This window comes from Pleurodeles waltl, chromosome 1_2 (assembly GCF_031143425.1).
Source record: "Pleurodeles waltl isolate 20211129_DDA chromosome 1_2, aPleWal1.hap1.20221129, whole genome shotgun sequence".
In the NCBI taxonomy this organism is placed as follows: domain Eukaryota; kingdom Metazoa; phylum Chordata; class Amphibia; order Caudata; family Salamandridae; genus Pleurodeles; species Pleurodeles waltl.
In genome coordinates, this window is record NC_090437.1 from 693,572,113 (window position 1) to 693,591,886 (window position 19,774).

Consider the following 19,774-nt stretch of genomic DNA (forward strand, 5'->3'; position numbering starts at 1 on the left):
AATAACCATGTCAGGGTGTTTATATATTTAATTATAAGACTGCACTGTTTTGCTCTTCCACTCATGGTCTGACCCCAGTGAGCACCTTACTGAGACCGCTGGCTTGGCCTCATAAGGAACTTGGAAGTGGAATAGTTAATCTAAAATTGCGTTCGCTGTCCTTGAAAGAGCTGGGATGTGAGCCAGTCGCTGATTCCGCCACCATGCCCTGTAATCTCCCTCCGTATGATATTTCGGTACCAGCCACATACATTATCTCTCTCTGTATGAACATACATAGATGTGCACCGAAAATAAATTGATCTCACTGGATGCTGGAACCCAAGTCCCTCCCAAAGTCCACAGCTCAATTTGGATGAGTACCTGCACTTATTTTTCCATTTAAAACACTGCTGCACAATACAGGATTTAACAGATTATATCAAAACAAAATTACACTTAAAACGGCTTGCCCTTGCACAGCAGTGGTTGACGTCTCAGTGATTTCTTCTTCCTTCTATTTTACTGCAGGTGTTAGCGACAGGGCTGAGTGGCCTGTATTCATCCCTGCCTACAAAGCTGGAAGATAAAGGCGACGAGTGGCACTGCCTGTGCAAGGAAGACTGGCTGCAGGTCCCTGAGCTCGTGCAGTTTATGAACTCCCTGGAGTTCTGCAATGCGGTCATACAGGTAACAGATGAGGCCTCTCTGAGCTCTGCATAGTGGATGTTATGTTTGGCTCCCATATGAATACGTTTATGTACAAGTTCTTTTGCAGTCAAACATTTACAGGCATCCAGACTGGAACATCTCACATTTTGCAAATGTGCCTCGCAGGTTCCAGAGCTCTTTCTAGCTGTGCTGGAGCATATTGATTTAAAATATGTAATGATGCATTCCCCACTTTTAACTAAACATGTTTTTGTGTACAGTATCAGAACAAGAAATCGATTAACTGAGGAATAGTGTGTTCTCGGAAATATCCCACGAGAAATGAGGATAGGTGACCGAATTTTCAGTTTGATGCTAGGTTTGTTTGGGAACAATGTTCATCTTTCTGCTTTTACGATCAAGGCACTTGAAGAGGGAAACAGGAGTAAAAGCAAGCAGGGAGTGAGAGATTCAATTTCAGGCTAGATAGCCTATTAGTTCTAGGCCTAGTCATGTAGAACTTTGTCGGCATTTGTCTTTGGGATTTTATTTATTTTTCAGTTGAATCTTGTCTGAGCAGCTTGGTGACCAGTGAGGCGATTTTACCAGGTAAACCATGGGAGGGTGACTCCCAGACTATGGTACAGGGCCCTCTCCTAGAATGCAGACAAGGGCAAGGAACTCAGTTTAGGGACTTGGTCGAAGAGGGCAGAGGTAAGGTATATTATGCCCAAAGACAGGCATACATTTTAATAGTAGGAAATAATTGCACCGCAAAGGATCAGAAACGTTTTATAACATAACACCATGATAGGTAGAGAATGCACTTACATTGGGTGGTAATACATTAACAATATCACTGTTACCAGTGTACAGTATAGTAGCCGTGTTACAGTAGATGCTATTGGGTGGGGGACGTGTGAAGTCCAGAAAGGAACACACATGCCGTTGATGAGGGGTATTGCAAAGTAACAGAGATTCAGGGCCTAATGTACAAAGTTAACTTAGACTTTTGAGTAATATACACTTTAGAGTAAGTTTAGTACTTATTGCTTATTCACAAAATCCCAGTGGAAGTTACTAAAAACAATAGTAAATCCAGCACCCCACATGGCGAACACCTGCCCATAGAAAATAATGGAAGTAGGGAATTAAAATTAAACGCCATAGAAAATAAATTGTAAATTAAATTATTTAAAACAGTTAGAAATATAAATAAATATCATTTATTGTTTAAAACATATATATATAAAAATAGTATGTATTATTCAATTAGAAAATATTTTACTACCCTCATTTGAAATTAAAAGTTAATGTAATAATATTTGTTATTGAAATAGAACTAGATTAATTCTAGTTATTTCTATACACCACTTTTATTAATTAATAAGCCATAATAAAACATATATTTTTTCTTGAGGTGGGAATTCATTTTTTTATTTAAACTGCAAGAAAATAATTTAAATCTATTATATTTCCATTAATTAAAACATTATTTTAAAATTAAGTCACTTGTGCTGTAGTATTTTTCCTTTTGTTCTGCATTTAAAATACATATATAAAATAATCTTCCATTAATATAGAAATATTTATAATATTTTTGAAGTTAAATACATTTTTTAAATGTTTCCTACACTTTACAATAGGGAGACTTGGAGTTCGACAATCATTCAGCTTCATTCCAACTACCAGGAAGCACCCTCCACTATCAATAACCAATTCAATTACATGTTTTAAAGCAAATCCATAGCTACTCAAGCCATCCTTAACTACTCCTGCATCCCTTAACCACTCCTACATTTCCTTATTCACCTCTACATTTTCTCAACCCTTCTGATTCAGTGAGCAACCATCGCCAAAGACACCTATGCACCCATGTTATCCCCCCAGGAATAGACACACAGACCACTAATATCTGCATATCAGTTCTTCTACCGTTAACACATTAAAGTGTACATAGCCCCAATTCAGGGGACTGTTGCTTTGTATCAATCTAACAATATATCTTGTTTTTTCAATAAAAAGAAGGGAGCAAAAGTATATAAATCTTCACGAAACAGTAAATAAATGTATAAATTACAGAAAATCTTACTCTTAGTAATGGATTGAGTAAGACCATATTTTTAATTTAATTATAGCTGACTACACATTTTAAATCTTTTCTTAAAAATTCTAACATTAACTTGTATATTCCCTTTCAATACATTTCATTCAGAGCTATAATTCGTATTGTGCTGTAAACCACTAAGTCAGTGATTTTTTTTTTTTTTTACATTACACCCTCTTTGTTATGCTCATGTCACATAACTGATTTCAACCTACTTTCAAGCCAAGCAGCTGGGCTGGAGGCATCCTTAGACCTCCATTAGTTTACACTCTGAATAATCCAGTCACTAAGAAACCAAAACATCGTTACAGCCTCATTATGAGGACCGCCAGCCTCGCAGTGGCGGTCGGACCACCACACACCAGGCGGTCTGACTTGGAAATTACAACCTTGGCAGGGGGACCAACCTAAAGCCTCCGTCCCTGCCAGGAATGCCGTTCCCAACGTGGTGACAGCAGTCGGAGTGGTGACCAGCCAGGGCGGCACTGAATTCAGCTGCCTGGCTGATTACAACCCCAATTCACACCATTCTTTTAATGGTGGGGCCCCTGCTATGAAAAGGCTGGTGGAAAGCCAGTGTAAGGGGCACACCTGCCCAACACAGTCAGAATGCGCACTCTATGCTTTGTTGTGTGGTTGTCTGCAAATAGCATATTTTTCCTTTGTGATGGTAGCAGTAGAAATAAAGTACTTCTCTTTTTTCATAAAAGTGAGAATTTGGCTGGACAATGATTTATTGCTGCTGTTTCTGTGTGCATTTTGAGTTGTGAGCATGTGTTCACTCCCCTGTATCCACTCCTCACTGCCCCCCTAAAAGAGCCTCAGACTGCTAGGACCACGCTGTCCTGAGAGTTAAGTCCAAAATGGGTACTTGGCCCAGTTGCTCAGAATCCATAGTAGGTAGGGCTCCTGTACATCAGGAGTTAAAGGCGTCGACTACTATGGTTGAGCCAAGTAACCCCTGCCAGCCCGTGGCCCTCTGAAAGGGGTTCTGAACATTGGTGTCAGCAGTGGGTTGCATAATGTTTAGGAGCCTGGATACATGTGTGGCATTGGACATTTCCAATTTGCATCAATAGTACAATAAGTCCAGTTTATTCTGCACACAAATATGACACGCATACACAATGAAAAACACAGGGTTGGGAATTGATCTCAGCACCATGTCCATAGATCAGAAGAAGGATTTATGTAAGGACAAGGTGTCGGGGATTCCCAGGACTGGTAATAGAGACGTTCTTGCTAAATCCATTAGGGACCAGTTTGAGATAGTAGGTGAAAGGAATGAGGCTGTAGTTGACTGTGGGGAGGGAAGTTTGGTAGGAACCCAGGAAGAGAGCATTATGGATTCAGTCTCTAGGATCCCCTTAGCACCGATCTATCCCAGACACACACCAAGTGTGTCCCCTAATGCATTTTCCAGAGTTTCACCAAGAAACTCGCCACCTTTTTATATTCTAGAATACATCCGGTGTACACACCACCTCGAATTTGGGAGGAGAAACAGAAGGAAAAGGAAAGAACTAGAAATGGAAAAGATAGCCACTGAGAGATAGAAACTTAGAATGGCACTAATGACACCTCCATTGAGAATAAGTGACTCTAGATCCAGTTCAGGCCAAGCTGTGGCCAAGGTTCCAAAAGATCTTGTGCTATCTGTTACCTTGTGGGTTCTACTCGTACAACGTAAATGCAAACAAATATATATATATTATTTGTAATGTGTACTTTCTACAATGACACTCTGTGTGATTGCTTTAATTGAAGGGCCTGTCTAATCTAGGTACCGTTGATGATCATCCTTCAGTAACAGCAATGTATTTTTTGCCTGTATAGTTACTGTGGCTAAATGTTTCACTGGTCAGAACTCTGAGGCTTGGTGGCTTTGGTCTGTGCCATATACATAATCTTATGAAATGGAAATGTGGAAGCATAGAACTGCAAACCAATGATGTTTAATTAAATTGTTGAAGCTGGAGAAGACAAAGTAAATACATAGCATAATTGGAGTAATCCTCATACAATATTATTAGGTCGGATGTTCTGCTCCAAGGCCTGCATATGTCACTCTATGGTGAAAAAGACATTCTTAAAAGTGAGGTTTCCAGGTTAGTGTCTGTCAGGTTGTTCCTAGTGGAGCATATCAATAACACAGTTGTACTTCCAGTGTTTAACGTATTTGTAACAACTGTGCTAAAATCCATTGATTCTCAAGTCTCCTTCTCTTCCTCCTTCTTTTAGTGACCCGAATAACACTTTGCTAGGGTTTTCTTTCCTTGCAGGCAACAGCATTAATTTTTAGGTCTGGTGTTAGTCAAGACCTCGTGATTTTACTAAAACGATATGTATAATATACTTGTAGGGGACTTTAACCAGCCCTCTTTAACCACTGGTCTGTTGTTGTGCCCTTGCCATTTTTTTTCTGGCCACTACATCACACTGCATGTGTCAGTGTGAGTGACTGTATTCTGCTCGTTCACAAGGCACACATCTGTATTCAAAGTAGATCACTTTAGTGCCATGTACGACAATGGTAATGTATGCTTTTTGAAGCTCCCCCCAACAAAATTAATTTACAAAAACCAAGGCAAACAAGCAGTAACAAAGCCAAAAGGCTGGCAGGCAACCCAGCCATGTTGGCCTCGCCATGCTTGCTTACTGCTTCTGTTCTTTGGGTGCGTACAGAATTGCTTCTAAAGTTTTCCGAAGTCTCACAAGCCACACTTTTGTTTTCTGTGTGTTTAAAGTAACACCTCATCTTAAAACGTTTTCCTAGTGTGTGTGAGAATATATTTTCAGATTTTCTCAGGGAGAGCTTATGAGTTCTTCCCATGCCTCCACAAATTTCTCTTTTAGGGGTTCTGCCTGCGTTTCACATAGCTCTTGCCCTGCCGTCTCTTGATTGATCTGCTCCTCATTTTTCTTACTTTTCCAAAGGGGAAAAATAGCAGTTTGCAGCAGTAAAGTGTTGATGACATCATTTCTATAATTAAAAAGGGTCTGTCAAATGAAGCAATTGATTTACTGTGACTTCGTTTTTCATTCTAGGTCAGTAAATAATTAGGTACCTTCTTGTGGCCACTATGAAGCCACCAGATTGCCTCTACAAGTACAGATACCTTCTCTCTCATCCCGTTGGTGTTGGAAGGGACAATTTTTTTTCTCCACCAAGGACAGCAAGCTTTGCACTGGCGGCTTTTTTAGGGCATTTTTTTCACTTAGCAAAAACCCGATTGCCATTGGTTTTGCTGTAACCATTCTCAGCAGGGATGCAACGGATAACATTGGCTTGAAATAGGGAGTGGCCCCTTCGACAGAGTGGGCAGATGCACAAATTTTGTTGATGTGAAGAGGCTCTGGAACTGAAGACCGTATAGTCTATTGTTTGCAAACTTGCACCATTTACAAGGATTCCAGTCACACACCTAACTTCATAGAAGTTAATCGACTCACACCAGATAACATACATTCACTTGGCATGCAGTTTTAGTGTGCGTCTTGGTTAACAGTGTAAAACTCTGAAATTGGAAGGGTCATTTTATATTGTTCATGACTGAAGACATTTCTGTCCTAGGTAGCTCATCCTCTGATTCGTGATCAGCTCGTGAACTATATATACAATGGATTCCTGGTCCCAGTACTGGCCCCCGCACTTCATAAGGTGAGTAGTTCATCCACTTCTGGATTTTTTTAAAAGACCCATGTATGCTCGTATTTACTTGGTTTCCCTGTATGTCTTCCAACTCCCCTTCCATGTAGTTTGATCGGTTAATAGGTATTATTAGATTAAAAGTATGTAGGTATTTTTGCCTTAGCCATCAAGGTGAGGATTTTGGGTGTCACATGGAAAAATGTATTCCTCTGCTTACTTATAGTTCGCTGGTGTCATACTTTGGAACATATATCAGAATCTTCATGCCGGGTGTATACTTTATTCAAAGGGCTAATGTAGCTACCAGTTTACATTTTATTGTGGTGTTTGCCACCGAGAGTTGCACGATCCGAAGAGTCTCTGCTTCCACGGACATTTGCATACTCCAGATGCACTGTTGCTGTTTTTTCTACATCTCACAAAGAAAAGAGTGTGTGAATTTAAAATGGAGATGGCTCTCTTATTCCTGGTACAATAGCGAGGCGCCTTTAGCGATGATGTGATAGAACCTGACTTCACGGACAGCTTCACAACCAGTTACATTATATTATATGTTCTGTGTGGCTCAGGCACAGTCCCTAGAAGGGAGTGCCTCTGATGAACATTATAAGCATCATCTGTGCACTGTAGCTAAAGAGAATGCTTATGTTTATAACTCCCACCGATACTGAAAAAGGAACTTGGGCTGCCTGACATTAAGGTAGACTTAATCAAATTATGGCAAATGGAGAGAACCTGTTCACCTCTGTGTGTGTGTGTGTGTGTGTGTGTGTGTGTGTCTGTGTCCTTTACACCTTTCTCTCTAGGCATAAGGAGCCCAGCCAAACTTAAATGTTTACCTTTTCCACAGAAAATTTAGGTTAAAACCGTGTGAGGGTGCAGATGGTGTTTTATTTTCCAGATACCAGAATAGCGCCTGGATTTTTCCCTGTGCACCTCGAATGTGACAGTTGGAGGGGATAAAGTTCCTAGAAGTTCCTTCAGATGCTGTGGTTTAGTCATACTACACAGAGTATTTCCTACAGGTCATGGGGTGTATTGCAAGTCTGCCACAAAAGTATATTTTAAAGTGAACTCCTTTAAACTTTCTCCAGTGAAGCAACCTCAGAAGTGCAGAAACAAGCTATTGTTGAGTGAAACTAAAAACAAGTAAGTCGGCCTGTCCCATTCTAAGCCCTCTGACTGTGCTGGCTGACGTGTAAGAAAGCTGACATTATAGGTGTTTCAGTATTCTAATTAGAAACTATTGCTCTTATGATGAACAAGTGGGGTTCTGATAAAGCGGTCTATAATTAACAATCTGTATCTGGCATAAATTAAAGAAATTCCCTTGCACCATTGCACTTTTCTGGCAATTCACAGATAACAATCCCAGTTTGCACCGGGCTATTTTAATTTGCTGGCAAGTGAGTACGACTATTGGGGCTAACTAGTGTATTTTGACAATTTTGACTTGATTTTACAGTTTCACCTCCAGCCACACTGATGTGCACAGAACTAGGAGTGCATATTCGCCTAAAGTAGTATGTTCTGAATTATTTCACTCGGGATGGAGCACCGTTACCACCCTATATACTGTGCACTGAATTCAAGGCCCCAATAAGTACCTGTCTGCATTTGCCCATGTGCACCAATTCTGACAGACCTTCATTGTATTGTAGATGCTTTTATTTCCATTTTAAGAGGTAAGACTCGGGTTTTTTTAAGGCACTGATTTCAGTCACGCTGCTGCTCGTTGGAAGTTTGTTACAACATAACAGTAATGTTGAGAACCTGAAGATTCTTACACATGCGGTCTATTATCCGCGCAAAACTGGATTAAGATGTTTGCAGAACACACAGTTCATTCAAATCACTGACCAGCGGTCCACGTCTTTGAGGCACATGAAAGCCAATAATTAAGTGATATTGGCTCCTGCTTAAAGGTACCAACAGTGGTTAGCGCTATGGAGGGTGCTAATCTCTGTAAATTGTTCAGTCTGCATTGATGGCGTGGTGGCATATGCAAAAGTACATACATACATACATACATATTAAATGGTGAAATTTCAAGCAATGGGAGAATTGTTGACTTTCCATTTCTCTTATAAATATGTGGTACCAGCCCGAATAAATATCATAACCATTACTTATTATCTAGAAAGAATGTTCAAAATTTAGAGTCTGATTCACAAAGCTAAACTTACACTTTGTGTAAGTTTTTGATTGTTTACTATTCACAGAGGTATTTTACTAGTACTGTCTTTAGGACTGTGGCGTCTCTGTGCATAAAAAGAAAAGGCTGTGCTATATTTTTATGTGCAGAAACTATGCAGTCATAAAGATGCTACTGGTAAAATACCTTTGTGAATAGCAAAGAATTGTACACTTACACAAAAGTGTACGTTTACCTTTGTGAAGCAGGCCCCTATTGTTTAAAATTCTTGTGGTTCAAAATAGACACCAGAGTGTAAGTAAGAGACCTGTAGTGTAAAAAACGTAAATAAGGTATGTAGACTTTAATCAATAACATTCTTTTTCAACCTTTATTCTGAAAGATAAGAAAGCGAGAATTGCCCTCAGTATATTATAACAAAACAAACACGATGGGGATATATAAACTTTCCCACCTTCAAAAACTACCCAACTGCTTTTTTAGCAAGAGCTACCATCTGGTGGTTGTATAAATCCTTAACTAGCCGCCCTGCATGGGTGGATATTGAATCTAATTTGGTTCGCCTCCTCTCACTTATTAGTACTCTAACTTCTAAAAATATTAAAGTACCCCACTAATACCAGATTCTTAGGTACTCAATCTCTAACATTAAACTCCTAGACAAATGCTTTTCTCATAAAATCAAAGGTTCAATATTCACTTCATTATGGTTCAATTCAGAAACCAGACTGGATCAGACCCTATCCTTCTGGGAAAGGTGTTCCTCAGTTGGTATCTTATACGTGAAGGATATTCAACCTGATAACCCTGTATCATTTGCTATGCTAACTTCTAAATTCAGCCTTCAACCAATTGACTTCTAAAACTTTTTAACCCTTAAGGTAGCGTGGAGAGGTGTGAACACATGTTTTATCCTTTGCAGGAATCAAATGCACAACAGGTTCGACAAATCTTTTGACCTAGTAAGATGTGTGGTGAACCATTGTTAGACCTGACAGCCTTAGGGTGGTCACCCCTAACTTTTTGCCTGCCTCCCTCCATTTTTTGGACCTGTTTTTGCTGGCTTTTAGACTCTGCGCACTTTACCACTGCTAACCAGTGCTAAAGTGCATATGCTCCCTCCCTTTAATCATGGTACTCTTGGATCATACCTGATTGGACTATTTAATTTACTTATAAGTCCCTAGTAATGTGCACTACATGTGCCTAGGGCCGGTAGATTAAATGCTACTAGTGGGCCTGCAGCACTGGTTTTGCCACCCACTTAAGTAGTCCCTTTTCCTTGTCTCAGGCCTGCCATTGCATGGCCTGTGTGTGCAGTTTCACTGACACCTCGACTTGGCATTTAAAAGTACTTGCCAAGCCTAAACCTGCCCTTTCTCCACATTTAAGTCCCCTCTAATGTGTGCCCTAGTTAACCCCTAGAGCAGGGTGCTGTGTGGGGGAAAGGCAGGACATGTACCTATGTAGTTTACATGTTCTGGTAGTGTAAAGCTCCTAAATTCGTTTTGCACTACTGTGAGGCCTGCTCCCTTCATAGGCTAACATTGGGGCTGCCCTCATACAGTATTGAAGTGGTAGCTGCTGATCTGAAAGGAGTAGGAAGGTCATATTTAGTATGGCCAGAATGGTAATACCAAATCCTGCTGACTGGTGAAGTTGGATTTAATATTACTATCCTAGAAATGCCACTTTTAGAAAGTGAGCATTTCTTTGCACTTAAATCTTTCTGTGCCTTACAATCCACGTCTGGCTGGGCTTGGTTGACAGCTCCTTGTGCATTCACTCAGACACACCCCAAACACAGGGTACTCAGCCTCACTTGCATACATCTGCATTTTGAATGTGTCTTCCTGGGCTTTGAGGGTGGAGGGCCTGCTCTCACACAAAGGACTGCCACACCCCCTACTGGGACCCTGGCAGACAAGATTGAACTGAAAGGGGACCTGGTGCACTTCTTACCCACACTTAGAAGTCTCCCCCACTTCAAAGCCACATTTGGGTATAAAACAGGGCCTCCGCCCGACCTCATCAGACACTTGCTGGAGAAGAAACCTGAACCAGAAACTACATCCTGCCAAGAAGAACTGCCTGGCTACTCAAAGGACTCACCTGTCTGCTTTCTACAAAGGACTGCTGCCTTGCTGTTGACCTGCTGCCTTGCTGAACTCTTGTCTGGCTGTGAAAGTGCTCTCCAAGGGATTGGATAGAGCTTGCCTCCTGTTCCCTGAAGTCTCAGGACCAAAAATACTTCTCTTTTTCACTTGGACGCTTCGTGCGCCGAAATTTTCGACGCACAGCTTGTTCTGCGGCGACAAAAACGCCGCACACCGACACTGATCGATGCAACGCCTTCGGGACGACCGGAACTTCGACGCACGGCCTCGCAAGGACAACGCTGCCCGACCTCCAGAGGAGAAATCGACGCAACGCCTTCCGTGAGAGCGAAACTTCGACGCGCAGCCTCGCAGAATGACTCGCAGCCGGAAAACAAGCAGGAGAATCCACGCACAGACCCGGGACATCTGGTAATCCCCGCGACCCACAGAAAGAGACTGTCCGCGTGCCAGAAAACGACGCACAACTTCACAGCGTGAAAAATAACGACTCAAGTCTGTGTGTGCTGGGGAGAAATCGACGCACACAACATTTTTCCACGTATCTCTTCTTCTGCGGCCCTTTGCAGAGATTTTCCACTCCAAACCAGGTACTTTGTCCTTGAAAGAGACTTTGTTTGCTTTTTAAAGACTTAAGACCTTTTATATCACTTTCCAGTGATATCACTACAATTTCACATTGCAACTTTACTTGTTTTGACCTGCAATTATCCTGATAAATATTACATATTTTTCTAAACACTGTGTGGTGTATTTTTGTGGTGCTGTATTGTGGTATTGTATGATTTATTGCACAAATACTTTACACATTGCCTTCCAAGTTAAGCCTGACTGCTCATGCCAAGCTACCAGAGGGTGGGCACAGGCTAATTTTGGATTGTGTGTGACTTACCCTGACTAGAGTGAGGGTTCTTGCTTGGACAGAGGATAACCTGACTGCCAACCAAAAACCCCATTTCTAACATTGGTGATCAGCGGTGAGGATAGGACTTGTATTTGTGCAGCGACTAAGTATTTCACTACCTACCCACAGTTGAAGGTCAACTTGATTTTTATCTCTTTTTTGCAAAATTCGTTTTTCCTGACAATTTTCAAAAACTAAATCCTCACTCAACATGTCTCTGACGGGGTCTCAAATAGGAGACTTTGACCTAGTCCTGTTGAATACATATATGGTCAAACAGCTAAGAGGGCTCTGCAGGGCAATGAGGGTACCCACCCAAGTGGCCTCCAAAAAGGAGGACTTTCAAGTGGCACTGAGGGCCTGGGCAGAAGCCCATTTAGAGGAGGATGATGAGGAAGAGGAGCCAGAAAATGCCCCCTCAGAGGATTTGTTGCTATCAGTGGATGATGTTACCACTGCAATTGGGCCCCCCTTCCAGACCAGGGAGCAGTGTCTCTGTACAAAGCCTGACCACAGAGGAAAGGAGAGAGGAAAGGGAGTTTCAATTGCAAATGGCAAAACTGAAAATTGAGGCTCAACAGGAGGAAAGAAGGGCAGAGAGAGAAACCAAGGAAGCTGAAAGAGCTGAAGCTGCAGCTGAGAGAGCCTTGGCTGAAAAGAAACTGTTATTGGCTCATGAACTGAGTCTCAAGGAGCTGGATCTCAAGGCAAAGCAGTCTGAATCCAGCAATAATGGTGGCAGCATACAGTCAGGACCTGCTGGAGAAAAGAAGGTTTGTATACCCAAAAATGTGGTGCCCAGTTTTGTGGTGGGAGATGACATAGATAAATGGTTAGCTGCTTATGAAGTTGCACTAAGGGCTCATGAGGTTCCTGAAGGGCAATGGGGGGTAGCTATGTGGGGTTATGTGCCGCCATTGGGGAGGGACACACTTCTCACATTGGATCCACCTGATCAAAACACATACCCACTTCAGAAAGTCACTTTACTTGCCAAGTTTGGGTTGACCCCTGAGGGATACCGTCAACGGTTCAGGGACAGCACCAAACAAACCACACAAACATGGGTAGATTTCTTTGACTTTTCCAGTAAGGCACTGAATGGATGGGTGCGGGGCAACAAAGTAGATAATTATAAAGGGTTGTATGACTTGATTCTGAGAGAGCATATACTCAATGTTACCTATACAGAGTTGTGCCAGCACTTGGTAGATAGTAAGCTGACTGATCCCAGGAAGCTTCCTGAGGAGGCAGACCTCAGGGTTAGCACCAGAGTGTCCAACAAGGTACCTGGGGGGGACACCCACAAAAGTGGTCAGGGTTCCCAACAGAAGAAAGAGGGGGGAGATAAACTTACAGATAAGGAACTCTCAAATCAAATCAAATCAAATCATTAACATTTATAAAGCGCGCTACTCACCCGTGCGGGTCTCAAGGCGCTAGGGGAAAAAGGGGGGGTTATCGCTGCTCGAACAGCCAGGTCTTTAGGAGTCTCCGGAAAGTGGAGTGGTCCTGGGTGGTCCTGAGGCTGGTGGGCAGGGAGTTCCAGGTCTTGGCCGCCAGGAAGGAGAAAGATCTCCCACCTGCCGTGGAGCGGCGGATGCGAGGGACAGCAGCGAGTGCGAGGCCAGAGGAGCGGAGGAGGCGGGTGGTGACGTAGAAGCTGAGGCGTCTGTTGAGGTATTCCGGTCCCTTGTCGTGGAGGGCTTTGTGTGTGTGGGTGAGAAGTCGGAAGGTGATCCTTTTGCTGACTGGGAGCCAATGCAGGTGTCTCAGGTGTGCGGAGATGTGGCTGCTGCGGGGTACGTCGAGGATGAGGCGGGCCGAGGCGTTTTGAATGCGTTGCAGGCGATTTTGGAGTTTGGCTGTGGTCCCGGCGTAGAGGGTGTTGCCGTAGTCCAGGCGGCTCGTGACGAGGGCGTGGGTCGCGGTTTTTCTGGTGTCGGCGGGGATCCAGCGGAAGATCTTGCGGAGCATGCGGAGGGTGAGGAAGCAGGCGGAGGACACGGCGTTGACTTGCTTGGTCATGGTGAGAAGAGGGTCCAAGATGAAGCCGAGGTTGCGGGTGTGGTCTGTGGGGGTCGGTGCGGTGCCGAGGGCCGTGGGCCACCAGGAGTCGTCCCAGGCGGACGGGGTGTTGCCGAGGATGAGGACTTCCGTTTTTTCAGAGTACAGCTTTAGGCGGCTGAGCCTCATCCAATCTGCGACGTCCTTCATACCCTCTTGTAGGTTGGTCTTGGCTCTGGCGGGGTCCTTGGTGAGGGAGAGTATAAGTTGGGTGTCGTCGGCGTAGGAGGTGATGATGATGTTGTGCTTGCGTACGATGTTGGCGAGGGGGCTCATGTAGACATTGAAGAGTGTCGGGCTGAGTGATGAGCCTTGAGGTACGCCGCAGATGATCTTGGTGGGTTCTGAGCGAAACGGAGGGAGGTAAACTCTTTGGGAACGGTTTGCGAGGAAGGAGGCGATCCAGTCCAGGGCCCGGCCTTGGATCCCGGTGGAGCGGAGGCGGGTGATTAGGGTGCGGTGACAGACGGTGTCAAAGGCAGCCGAGAGGTCGAGAAGAATGAGGGCGACTGTTTCACCGTTGTCCATCAGGGTTCTGATGTCGTCTGTGACTGAGATGAGGGCGGTTTCAGTGCTGTGGTTGGTTCGGAATCCGGTTTGTGAGTGGTCGAGCAGGTTGTTGTCTTCCAGGAAGGTGGTCAGGTGTTTGTTGACGGTCTTCTCTATTACTTTGGCTGGGAAAGGCAGAAGAGAGATGGGGCGGAAGTTTTTCAGGTCACTCGGGTCAGCCGTAGGTTTCTTTAGTAGGGCGTTGACTTCAAAAGGCCCCCAAAAGAATTCCCAGGGAGGGGGTGGCAACCATTCCTTTTCCAGATTTGGGAAAAAGCCAGGGACATATGATAAGTCAGGGAAATCCAACACCAAATGCATGGAGTGTTACCAGTATGGTCACTATAAAGGCGACCCCCAGTGCTCCAAGAGGGCACTGTCCACTACCGGACAGACACCTGGGTTGACTAGTGTAGCACTTGTTGGGGAGATGGACCCCGATAGCTTTGGGGAGCAGGTAGAGATTTCCCTAGTGTCCCTGGGAGAAAGAGAAATGGTGCCCAAAGCCCACATGCCCCAAAATACTTCCAAGTACAAGCAGTGGGTCACCATTAATGGGCAGAAGGTGGAGGCTCTGCATGATACAGGAGCCAGTATGACTACTGTCAAGAGTCAGCTGGTGTCAACAGAGCAGATAGTCCCTAATACATTCCACCAGGTCATAGTCGCGGACAATCGTGAGAGTCACCTACCGGTGGCTCTGGTTCCCTTTGAGTGGGGGGGGTCTCTGGTACTCTGAAAGTAGCTGTGAGTCCTGCCATGCCTGTAGATTGTCTGTTAGGCAATGATCTTGAGCATACTGCTTGGAAAGAAGTAGAGCTCAGATCTCACCTGGAGATGTTAGGGTTACCTGAGTGGGTCTGCATGACCACACGGTCCATGGCTGCCCGGGAAGGGAGTCAAGGGCGTCTGGAGCCTGGAAAGATGGCCCAGACAGCTGCCAAATGGGAGGGCCAGGGGCATGGGAAACCTGCCTCCAATGTTCCCATGGTGGTAGACGAGGCCCCTGAAGAGAGGAGGAGCAGGCCCCTGAGCCAACTGGGGAGGACATAGCTGACCTGGGTAACCTACCTGAACTTGCTGGCTGGCAAGTAGAGGGCGGGCCAACCAGAGAAGCATTCTGCAAGGCGAAGAAAGAATGCCCCACCCTTGAGAGTCTGAGGAAGCAGGCCACAGCCCACGCAGCAGGTGACGCCTCTGGCACTCACCATATTTACAGGGAGAATGACCTCCTTTACAGTGAGTGTAGGATTCCAAGTTCTGGGGCACCCCGTGTGCTGGTGGTCCCCCAGTGTTACCGGAAATTCCTACTAGGCCTGGCTCACGACATTCCTCTGGCAGGACACCTGGGCAAAGACAAGACCTTTGACAGGCTTGACACCCACTTTCACTGGCCCAGAATGAGGAAGGCCTCAGATAACTTCTGCAGAGCTTGCCCCACCTGCCAGGCTAGTGGGAAGGCAGGGAAATGGCTTAAAGCTCCCCTGCTCCCACTCCCAGTCGTTGGCACCCCCTTTAAAAGGGTGGGCATCGACATTGTTGGTCCCTTGGACCCCAAAACTGCTCTGGGCAACAGGTTTATCCTGGTTTTGGTGGACCATGCCACCCGCTATCCAGAGGCAATCCCTCTGAGAACAGTGACTGCACAGGTGGTGACCAGAGCCCTGTTGGGAATATTTACCCGTGTGGGGTTCCGTAAGTAGGTCGTGTCTGACCGGGGCACAAACTTCATGTCTACATACATGAAGACCCTGTGGGATGAGTGTGGGGTGACCTACCGGTTTACCACCCCTTATCATCCTAAATCCAATGGGCTTGTTGAGAGATTCAACCAGACCCTGAAAGGCATGATTGGTGGCCTGACTGAGGCCATGAGGCGTAAGTGGGACATCCTCTTACCCTGCCTGTTGTTTGCTTATAGAGAGGTGCCCCAGAAAGGGGTGGGGTTCAGCACCTTTGAGCTTCTCTATGGTCACCCTGTCGGGGGACCCCTAAGCATTGTTAAGGAGGGCTGGGAGAAAGCTCCCCAGGCACCTCCCCAGAATGTGGTCAGCTACATGCTGGCCCTCCGCAAACAAACCCAACGCTTCTGGAAGCAGGCCCAGAGTAACCTCGAGGTCAATCAAGAGGTGATGAAGGAGTGGTATGACCAGAAGACCACTCTAGTTGAGTTCTCACCTGGAGACAAAGTTTGGGTGATGGAGCCAGTAGAGCCCAGGGCTCTCCAGGACCGCTGGACTGGCCCCTTTGAGATCAAGGAGCGTAAAGGGGAGGCCACTTACCTAGTGGACCTCAAGACCCCTACGCACCCCCTAAGGGTCCTCCATCACAACCGGCTCAAACCTCACTTTGAGAGGTCTGAGGTCAGTATGCTCCTGGTCACAGATGAGGGCATGGAAGAGGAGAGTGAACCTCTCCCCGACCTCCTCGCTGTCAAAGAAGGGGATGGGTCAGTAGGGGGTGTCATTCTCTGTGACTCCAACACAGAGAGGGGACTGCTATGAGCTGTTAGAGCAGTTCTCCCCCCTGTTCTCCCTCACTCCTGGACTAACCCACCTCTGTGTGCATGACATTGACACAGGTGACAGTCCCCCTGTAAAGAACAAAATTTACAGGTTGTCGGATAAGGTGAAGGCCAGATCAAGGAGGAGGTCTCCAAGATGTTGACTTTGGGGGTTATTGAGAAATCCAGTAGTGCCTGGGCCAGCCCTGTGGTATTGGTTCCCAAGGCTACTGCCCCAGGTGCGAAGCCAGAACTCCGGTTCTGTGTGGACTACCGGGGTCTCAATTCAGTCACCCGGACTGATGCTCACCCCATCCCCCGAGCTGATGAGCTCGTTGACAGGCTAGGCGCTGCCAAGTTCCTGAGTACGTTCGATCTTACTTCCGGGTACTGGCAGATTGGCCTGACTGAGGGGGCGGGTACTGGCAGATTGGCCTGACTGAGGGGGCGAAAGAAAGATCTGCTTTTTCCACCCCTGATGGCCATTACCAATTTCGGGTGATGCCATTTGGGCAAAAAAATGCCCCCGCTACCTTCCAACGGTTGGTTAACGGGGTCCTAGCTGGTAAAGATGCCTTCTGTGCAGCTTACCTGGATGACATAGCTGTCTACAGTTCCAGCTGGGAGGAACACCTGCTCCACCTCAAGGAGGTGCTTCAGGCTCTGCAACAGGCAGGCCTGACTATCAAGGCTAGTAAGTGCCAGATTGGGCAGGGTTCCGTGGTGTACTTGGGACACCTAGTAGGTGGTGGCAAGTTGCATCCACTCCAGGCCAAGATTGAAACTATCAAGGCCTGGCAACCACCTAGAACACAGACTGAGGTGAGAGCCTTTTTGGGCCTCACTGGATACTACCGCAGGTTCGTCAAGGGCTATGGTACAATTGTGTCCCCCTTGACAGAACTCACTTCCAAGAAACAACCTAGGTTGGTGAATTGGACAGAGGCCTGTCAGAAAGCCTTTGATTCTCTGAAGGAAGCCATGTGCATGGCCCCCGTGCTCAAGGCCCCTGACTACTCCCAGGAATTTATTGTGCAGACAGACGCTTCAGAGCATGGCATAGGGGCTGTTCTAGCACAGCTGAATGAGGAGGGCTCAGACCAACCAGTAGTCTTTATTAGCAGAAGACTATTACCACAGGAACAGAGGTGGAGTGCTATTGAGAGAGAAGCTTTTGCTGTGGTCTGGGCACTGAAGAAGCTAAGACCCTACCTGTTTGGGACTCACTTCCGGGTTCAGACAGACCACAGGCCCCTCAGATGGCTCATGCAGATGAGGGGTGAGAATCCAAAACTCTTGAAGTGGTCCATTTCCCTACAGGGGATGGACTTTACGGTAGAGCATCGCCCAGGGGTTGACCACGCCAATGCTGATGGTCTCTCCAGATTCTTCCGCCTTAGCGATGAGAGCTCCCAGGAGGTCGGGTAGCTCTCCCCACTTTCAGCTGGGGGGGGACACATGTTAGACCTGACAGCCTTAGGGTGGTCACCCCTAACTTTTTGCCTGCCTCCCTCCACTTTTTGGACCTGTTTTTGCTGGCTTTTAGGCTCTGCGCACTTTACCACTGCTAACCAGTGCTAAAGTGCATATGCTCTCTCTCTTTAAACATGGTACTCTTGGATCATACCTGATTGGACTATTTAATTTACTTATAAGTTCCTAGTAATGTGCACTATATGTGCCTAGGGCCGGTAGATTAAATGCTACTAGTGGGCCTGCAGCACTGGTTGTGCCACCCACTTAAGTAGCCCCTTTTCCTTGTCTCAGGCCTGCCATTGCATGGCCTGTGTGTGCAGTTTCACTGACACCTCGACTTGGCATTTAAAAGTACTTGCCAAGCCTAAACCTACCCTTTCTCCACATATAAGTCACCTCTAATGTGTGCCCTAGGTAACCCCTAGAGCAGGGTGCTGTGTGGGGGAAAGGCAGGACATGTACCTATGTAGTTTAGATGTTCTGGTAGTGTAAAACTCCTTAATTCGTTTTGCACTACTGTGAGGCCTGCTCCCTTTATAGGCTAACATTGGGGCTGCCCTCATACAGTACTGAAGTGGTAGCTGCTGATCTGAAAGGAGTAGGAAGGTCATATTTAGTATGGCCAGAATGGTAATACAAAATCCTGCTGACTGGTGAAGTTGAATTTAATATTACTATTCTAGAAATGCCACTTTTAGAAAGTGAGCATTTCTTTGCACTTAAATCTTTCTGTGCCTTACAATCCATGTCTGGCTGGGCTTGGTTGACAACTCCTTGTGCATTCACTCAGACACACCCCAAACACAGGGTACTCAGCCTCACTTGCATACATCTGCATTTTGAATGGGTCTTCCTGGGCTGGGAGGGTGGAGGGCCTGCTCTCACACAAAGGACTACCACACCCCCTACTGGGACCCTGGCAGACAGGATTGAACTGAAAGGGGACCTGGTGCACTTCTTAGCCACTCTTTGAAGTCTCCCCCAGTTCAAAGGCACATTTGGGTATAAAACAGGGCCTCTGCCCTACCTCATCAGACACTTGCTGGAGAAGAAACCTGAACCAGAAACTACATCCTGCCAAGAAGAACTGCATGGCAGCTCAAAGGACTCACCTGTCTGCTTTCTACGAAGGACTGCTGCCTTGCTGTTGACCTGCTGCCTTGCTGAACTCATGTCTGACTGTGAAAGTGCTCTCCAAGGGCTTGGATAGAGCTTGCCTCCTGTTCCCTGAAGTCTCAGGCCCAAAAAGACTTCTCTTTTTCACTTGGACGCTTCGTGCGGCGAAATTTTCGACGCACAGCTTGTTCCGCGGTGAGAAAAACGCCGCACACCGACGCTGATTGACGCGACGCCTTCGGGATGGCCGGAACTTCGACGCATGGCCTCGCAAGGACAACGCCGCCCGACCTCAAGAGGAGAAATCGACGCGTCGCCTGCCGTGAGAGTGAAACTTCGATGCGCAGCCCCGCAGAACGATGTGCAGCCGGAAAACAAGCAGGAGAATCCACGCACAGACCCGGGACATCTGGTAATCCCTGCGACCCACAGAAAGAGACTGTCCGCGCGCAGGAAAATGACGCACAACTTCCCCACGTGAAAAATAACGACGCAAGT

General features: G+C 46.0%; 1 protein-coding gene across 5 annotated transcripts in view; it reads left to right on the forward strand.

Moving 5' to 3' along the window:
• Positions 1-19,774, forward strand: part of FHIP1A (FHF complex subunit HOOK interacting protein 1A) — a 349,320-nt gene that overhangs the window by 179,379 nt on the left and 150,167 nt on the right. For all 5 annotated transcript variants that reach the window (XM_069242647.1, XM_069242648.1, XM_069242650.1 and 2 more), the window contains 2 exons: positions 511-669; positions 6,312-6,398. In XM_069242647.1, coding sequence (XP_069098748.1) covers positions 511-669; positions 6,312-6,398 — 246 coding nt within the window. The remainder of the gene's footprint in view (positions 1-510; positions 670-6,311; positions 6,399-19,774) is intronic.